The sequence below is a fragment of the Chiloscyllium punctatum genome, chromosome 46, assembly GCF_047496795.1.
Source record: "Chiloscyllium punctatum isolate Juve2018m chromosome 46, sChiPun1.3, whole genome shotgun sequence".
NCBI lineage: Eukaryota > Metazoa > Chordata > Chondrichthyes > Orectolobiformes > Hemiscylliidae > Chiloscyllium > Chiloscyllium punctatum.
In genome coordinates, this window is record NC_092784.1 from 59,409,008 (window position 1) to 59,417,013 (window position 8,006).

General features: G+C 48.8%; 1 protein-coding gene across 1 annotated transcript; it reads left to right on the forward strand.

Annotated features, from left to right (window-relative positions):
* The first annotated feature begins 541 nt into the window (after positions 1-541).
* Positions 542-2,428, forward strand: LOC140468174 (uncharacterized). The gene has a single exon (XM_072564403.1). The coding sequence runs from the start codon at positions 718-720 to the stop codon at positions 1,960-1,962; it is 1,245 nt and encodes a 414-aa protein (XP_072420504.1). The 5' UTR covers positions 542-717; the 3' UTR covers positions 1,963-2,428.
* The last annotated feature ends 5,578 nt before the right edge of the window (positions 2,429-8,006 follow it).

Here is an 8,006-nt window from a genome sequence, read left to right on the forward strand (position 1 = left end):
ACTCAAGAAAAGATGTTTTAAAACCTTTTCTGAAGTGGTAGATTTAAAAAAAAATACAGGAGGGGTTCGTAGTTGATTTTTGAGGCGATTGTCCTTTATTTATTTTAACACCACTCTCCCTCCCTCAATCCTTCCGTTGGTGGGAATCATCTCGGTGCTGAGTGTGATAGTTGGCGCGGGATTCCCCTTTTAAATCCCGACTTCCTGATAATGCGGAAGACTTTGTGTCAGTTTAGTTCGCTGGGCGTGACTGTCTCTCACGATTACGATGGCGGGCGGAGAGGGGGTGGGGGGGAAGAGGCCCGGGAGTTTCCAACAAGTTGCCAAATATGGACCCGGAAACTGACAGCTGCCGGTTGCCCACCCCCTGAATGTGACGGGGCGCCATCCGGCCGGACCATATATGGACCGAGAGCGGATTAGAAACAGGAATCAGGCGTGTGGGTGGGGGCCAAAGCGGGGGGGGGAGAGGTGTAGAGTGGGCAGGATCTGCCCAGAGAGGGGGATGTTGGAGAGAGGGCTGGGCGGAGCGCTGGGGCTGAGTCACTCTTTATAAAAGTCTCCAGGAGCAGAGAGCGCGGATTGTTGCAGCTTCTCTGTCCGGAGAGGGAGGCTCTCTGTTCGGATTGTTCTCAAATACCAACTCCTTCCACTGCCCCCCCGCCTGAATACCACTCCACGACCATACACTCTTGACCTATTCCCCCCCACTACCCCATGGATCTGAAGGTGGAAGCGCAGCGGGTGATGGCCGTCGCCCTGGGTAAGATGTACAACTCCCGGCTCCAGAGGGGAGGGGTCCGGCTCCACAAGAACCTCTTACTGTCGCTGGTGCTGCGCAGCGCCCGGGACATTTACCTGAACGTCAGGGCCGAGCAACAGCAGCAGGAGGCTGGACACGCTCAGCAAACAGAGGCCGGGACCATGGAGGTGGACGTCCGGTGTGAGGAGGGGGAGAGAGGAGCCCGACTCGGAGGCAGTCCCGGAGGCGAGGAGTCCAAAGTGGCGCCCCGGCAGGAGGATTGTATCCAGCCCCGGGAATGTATCCAGCCCCGGCAGGAGGAATGTATCCACCCCCGGGATTGTATCCAGCCCCGGGATTGTATCCAGCCCCGGCAGGAGGAATGTATCCAGCCCCGGGAATGTATCCAGCCCCGGGATTGTATCCAGCCCCGGCAGGAGGAATGTATCCAGCCCCGGGATTGTATCCAGCCCCGGCAGGAGGATTGTATCCAGCCCCGGGAATGTATCCAGCCCCGGCAGGAGGAATGTATCCAGCCCCGGCAGGAGGAATGTATCCAGCCCCGGGAATGTATCCAGCCCCGGCAGGAGGAATGTATCCAGCCCCGGGAATGTATCCAGCCCCGGGAATGTATCCAGCCCCGGGATTGTATCCAGCCCCGGCAGGAGGAATGTATCCAGCCCCGGGAATGTATCCAGCCCCGGGAATGTATCCAGCCCCGGCAGGAGGAATGTATCCAGCCCCGGGATTGTATCCAGCCCGGGCAGGAGGAATGTATCCAGCCCCGGGAATGTATCCAGCCCGGGCAGGGGGATTGTATCCAGCCCCGGGAATGTATCCATTGCGGCCGAGACAATGTATCGGATCCTGGGCACAGCGGCTCCTCGGTTTGCCCGGCTTCATGCCCCAGCCAGCGGCGTCTGGGGACAGCGAGCAGCCCCGGGCCGGAGCCGGACAGGAGCCGAAAGCGGAGGAAAGCCTGGGAACAGAGGGACTACCCTGACTCCGGGTGCCTGCCCGTAAAGAGAGCCCGCCTGGAGGACGGGGAGTCCCGGAGGCCGGCGGAATCCACCTCCAGCCTGGTCTGTGCCCTCGGCTCCGGCTTCAGCGGTATCCTCGGCGATTCCCCCGGGGAGCAGCCGGTGTCCCCGGGTCATATCTGCCGGGACCGGGCGCTCAGTGAGCTGGGCAGCTGGCCCCGAGCCATCGTGGCGTATTGAAGCCGGAGGAGAGGGTGAGGACTGCGGAGAGTGAGCGGGGAGGAACACCCCGCATCCAGGAGCACGCCTTGGAAACGGCCGGAGAAATCGCCTCTGGATCCGGCTCAGAGAGAGGAGCCTGGGCCAAAGCTAATCCGAGAGACAGAGAGAGGGAGGGATCCTCTCAGACTGTTGTTTCCTGAACTTGGAGCCAAGTTCCTGGCAGTGACGAGGCGGTTCCCATTATTGTTACACAACAGGATCGCCAGCTTCCTGCTTTGATAGACTTGAACTGGAGCCATTGGGTCAGTAACTGAGCCCACTTCCCCCGGCGGGTGTTATTCAAACCGGGACACCACCAAACACTATGGACCTTTCGTTTCGGTGATTCAACGCTGCTGTCAAATAAACTTTATATAGAAGTTAATGTATTTCTAAATTTTTGAACTTTTTAAAATGAGATAATAAAGACCAACTGCATTTCTAATTGGTTCTCTTGATGGGACTGAGTAAAGTTTATAAATTAATGTATATTTACAATCTTTTTACTTCATCTCTTTCTCTGCTAACCCACTTTCTACCCCCCCCCCCCCCCGAGTGATGTCTTGCACCTTTTGGTTTTGAATGGGTCGGAGATCGGGAAAGGCTTAATTTAATCCACTCTGTGATGAAGTTTCTCTCCACCTTTGGTGGTGTTATAGTTTACCGAGTTGCTGTGTTAAGGTTAAGGCACGCTTGAAATCTGTGATAGTCCGCTTTGTTACCGAAATGTGGCTCGGGCAAGAATCTCTCCCACTTTGGCTAGCGGGTTCTCAACAGATTTACGTGAAATGACAATCCTGCAATTTGACCTGTCTAACTTCACCGTCAATATCCCTCCCTTGGTCATCGAGACTTGAATGGGACTCGAATCCGGAACTTCCTGCTCAGGGGCAGGAACCCGCCCACTGCCCCACGTGGCCTCACCCGTAGTACCTTCAGACCTCTGACAGGTTTTTGAAGTGGGGTGTTTTAGAATGTGGTACTCCTACAGTAATCTCCCACGGTCAGCAATAACCAGATAATCTGTGTTTAATAATTTGGGGATAACTATTGGACAGGATGCTGCCCTTCAAATAATGTTCAGAGATTTGTGCAGGAGGGGATTAGCCCCTGCATGTCATCAGAAAGGTTGTACCCCTGACAGTTCAGCACTCCCTCAGTATTGCTTTTGTATAATGTCTTCCTTCTAGAGGGCAGAACACTGGACTCTATGAAACTGGGTGGCTCAGTGGCTCACATTACTGCCTCAGTGCCAGGGACCTGGGTTCAATTCCAGTCTTGGGTGACTGTGGAGATTTTCCCCTGTGTTTGTGTGGGTATCCTCCCACAATCCAATAATAAAGTCATAGAGATGTACAGCATAGAAACAGACCCTTTGGTCCAACCTGTCCATGCCGACCAGATATCCCAACCCAATCTAGTCCCACCCTCCAAACCCTTCCTATTCATATACCCATCCAAATGCCTCTTAACTGTTGCAATTGTACCAGCCTCCGCCACTTCCTCTGGCAGCTCATTCCATTCACGTACCACCCTCTGTGTGAAAAAGTTGCCCTGAGGGATTTTTTAATATATATATTATATGTCTTTCCCCTCTCACCCTAAACCTATGCCCTTTAGTTCTGGACTCACCAACCCCAGGGAAATCATGCCCCTCATAATTTTGTAAACCTCTATGAGATCACCCCTCAGCCTCCGACGCTCCAGGGAAAACAGCCCCAGCCTGTTCAGCCTCTCCCTATAGCTCAAATCTTCCAACCCTGGCAACATCCTTGTAAATCTTTTCTGAACCTTTTCAAGTTTCATAACATCCTTCCAATGGGAAGGAGACCAGAATTGCATGCAATATTCCAACAGTGGCCTAACCAATGTCCTGTACAGCCGCAACATGACCTCCCAACTCCTGTACTCAATACTCTGACCAATAAAGGAAAGCATACCAAACGCCACCTTCACTATCCTATCTACCTGTGACTCCACTTTCAAGGAGCTATGAACCTGCACTCCAAGGTCTCCTTGTTCAGCAACACTCCCCAGGACCATTAAATGTATAAGTCCAATGGTGTGCAGGTTGGGTTGATAAACCGTGCTTAATTGTCCCATACTGTCCAGGGATGTGCAGGTTAGGTGGGTTAGCCATGGAAAATGCAGGCTTACAGGGATAGGATCAGGGTGGGATGCTCTTTGAGTGTTTGGAGTTGGCACACTGGAATAAATGAGACTGCATGTGAACCATGAGTCAAATTGTCAATGTCAAAATAGTTAAATTTCTTTAGGCTAGTCTCATATGAACAATCACAATGTTATTTTAACCTAAAGCCACCTTTTATTGTCTCCTAATTCCTGTTATAAAGGACCATGGTCTTGAGGCTAGGGATTGGAATACTTGGCATGTGGGGAAGCAGTGCATAGACCAGTGCTCTCTGAACTTTTCCCCCACTAATCCTATTTGAAGGATTGAAAATCATCACAACGTTTGAGTGAGAACTGTCTGAGAATCGGGGGGGGGGGGTGAATGGGGTGAGGTGGAACAGCCAGAAAAAGTGACCATGTGGCAAGCACTGTCACCTTCGATCCCAACCCCAACATTTCATCTCATGGCCCCAAGTGGAGTCCCAACTCCCCCTCCTTTCCCTGCTCTTTGGTTCCCCCCCCTTCCCACCCCCCAAAACCCCAGCACTTTGGAATCGCCTGGCAGCGATAGGCTTCCCGTTGGAACTGAAACTCTATCCACCTGCAGAAACGAAGAATATGAAAGGACATCAGGGTATATTTTGCTAATGTGTGAATGGGAGAGGGACTGAATGTGACTCCCAAATCATTTGTAACTTTGTTCAATTGTTGGAGTTCCCAGGGTTTTGGAGTGCTCCAGCAGGTCTCAGTTTGACCAGTGTGGTGCGACAATAATTTGTACATGATTCCATCACTGCACAGGCCATTGGCCTAACAGGTCCTTGCTCATGTTTATGTTACAAATCAGCCTTTTCCTACCCATCTCCCACTCTAATCATGCATCCTGCCATTCCTCTTATTAATTCATCTCATTTCATCAACACTATAAACATCTCCATCTCAATGAGAGTAGTTTCCAGTGTTATCGTGAGGTGGGTGAGACTACATTGGTGCAGTGTGAAGGTGAGGAAGTGTCATGGTAAGAGTGGGCTAGGGTAGCTCAATGGTTAGCATTGCTGCCTCACAACACCAGGGACCTGGGTTTGAATCCACCCTCAGGCGATTGTGTGGAGTTTGCACATTCTCCCTGTGTCTGCATGGGTTCCCACTGGGTGTTCTGGTCTCCTTCTGCAGTCCAAAAATGCACAGGTCAAGTGGATTGGCCATGCTAAATTGCCCATAGTGTCTAGGGATGTGCAGGTTAGGGTGGATTGGCCACAGAAGTGCAGGGTTATGGGAATAGGGATAGGTTGGTCTGGTTGGAATACTTTTCAGAGGGTTGATGCAGATTCAATGGGCCAAATGGCCTGCTTTCACACCATAGGATTCTATGTAATGGTGCTAGTTGGAGTGTAATGGTGAGGGTTGGAGCATAATTGTGAAAGTGGGTTACACTGTGGTGTTGATGGTTAGAATGGTTAATAGGTTATTGGTTGGCATGTAATATGTTACAATCCCAGCCAGGCTGCCAAATGCATGTTAGGTTCTGGCTATGGGCAGTAACATTTATGTTCAAGGAGGTGAATGCAAAATCCTGGGAACTTACTGAGACAATAAAGATACAAGAATCCACAGGTTTGAACAAACACCAAGAAGCTTGACAGTGCTAGAACAATAATACAATCTACAAAACACAGATAGCTAATTTCTAACACCCCCAAATGAATGTGGTTCACACTGATTAAAATAGACTGGCACTGAACTGTCCACAGTCTACATCAAATTGGAAATGTAATCAGGACAGAGCCCTCGACCCTCGATGTTGCATTGAGCTGTGGAACCAATCTGAAACCTATCTGTCCAACGCTATTCCATTTTCATCCATATGTTTATCTCGTGACCATTTAAATGCCGTTAAAGTTAGCGAGTCTATTACTGTTGCAGCAGTGGGTTCCACACCCCTACTACTCTCAGAGTAAAGAAACTACCGCTGACATCTATTACCCCTCAGTTTAAAGCTATGTCCCCTTGTGCTAGCCATCACCATCCGAGGAAAACAGGCTCTCACTGTCCACCCTATCTAACCCTCTGATCATTTTATATGTCTCAATTAAGTCACCTCTCAACCTCCTTCTCTCTAATAAAAACAGCCTCAGGTCCTTCAGCCTTTCCTCATAAGACCATCCCTCCATACCAGGCAACATCCTAAAATGGCAACACCATGTGGTAGCTCATCAAATCTTTTCAACCATATTAAAGTACATTTGGGTCTTCACCTTTGCTGATGCAGCCTTGAAACTGCCTAATGAGAGTCACTTGGTACAAGCACTGGCCGAACAGCTGCTGCTGCTGTCCTGGTTGGTCAGCTTCCTTTCCTGTATCTGAAACCCTACTCCAGTATTCATTCATCCACGGACATCCAACAGCTCGCTTCACCAAGTCAGTCAACTTACAACTGCCACTCTTTGTGGTTATTGTGAAATGGGTTCATTACAAGGAGTTACACAGAGGAGGATGTCATGTTGTTTCCCTGTTGACTGTTGGAATTTCTGGTATTGCTCTAACAGATTTCACAAAGGTCTGTCCTTGGCTGGTGGACTCTCAGCAGATTGGTCTGGGCACTGTGCCAAACAATTCTCAAGGACAGTGTCATAATCAAGTCCGGCATTTATTCCCACTCTGAAACCACTTGCACAGAACTTCTTGCAGTTGATTATCCACTTGCTAATCTTTCTATTGACCTTTACAATTCAGTGTCATTGTGCAGGGATGGAGCGTGTTTTGCAGTAAGACCAGTTCACGCGAATGCCTAGAGAAACAGTGAGGTTATCTAAGTGGAATGGCTGAAGGCATTCGTTTTCCTGATGCTCATGTACACCACCTGCTTATCAGAAGCTCCCCAGTGACTGTGAAAGCAGAACCAAAAAGTGGGTTTAACAGTGGACAGGCGATAACGGGAACAATATTGGTGTCACATTGCTCAGTGAAGGAGGAGGATTGTTCTATAATACAAGACACATTGTGTGTGATATGCTATAATGTAATATTTTCGATGCACACTATGATTAATGCAGCCTTTGACTTTAAGGCCTCAGTTCCTGATAAATTGACATGTTGAAACTAGTTTGCAGCTAAATACATTTCTTTTCTAATCTTTGGGAATAATTGCTATAAATGGTATAAAATCAAGAAGAAGCACACAATTGTAATGTTACTAAAGTTTTATACTCCAATACTAGACTCCCATTATATGCATGCAGCTATTTAATTAAAGATTTCTATTTATATAGCACCTCTCATGACCCAGGATGTAATGGAGTGTGTCATTGTCAGTTAACATACTTCAGAAATGCAGTCACTGTTACAATGTAAGAAATCAACATGTTCATCATGAAGCAGGATTTTTTTTAAAGAAGTTCTTTTGTGAGATGTGGGTGTTGCTGATGAGGCAAACATTTATTCCCTATCCGTAGTTGTCTTTGAGATGATGCTGGTGAGCTATCGGTTCTGGGGGTGTAATTACATTGACAGTGACATTAGAGAGGGTTTTCCAGGATTCTGACCCAGTGACGCTGAAGGAATGCTGACATATTACCAAGTCAGGATAGCGAGTGGCTCAGAGGGTTTTGCATATAGGGTTTTCCATGTATCTGTTGCCTCTGTCCTTCTAGATGGAAGTGTTTGTGGGTTTTGAAGGTGCTGTGTGAGGATCTTTGGTGAATTTCTGCAGTGCATCTTGTAGATAGTACACACTGCTGTTACTGAACGTTGGTGGTGGAGGGAGTGGATGTTTGTGGATGTGGTGCCAATGAAGTGGGCTGCTTTGTCCTGGATGGTGTTGAGCTTTTTAAGTTTTGTTGGAGCTGTGAGGAGTAAGTGAGTATTCCATTACTCTCTGAACTGGTACCTGT

What these genes read in the sequence shown, in the direction of transcription:
- LOC140468174 (XM_072564403.1), top strand. Translation starts at nt 718, where the DNA reads ATGGATCTGAAGGTGGAAGCGCAGCGGGTGATGGCCGTCGCCCTGGGT.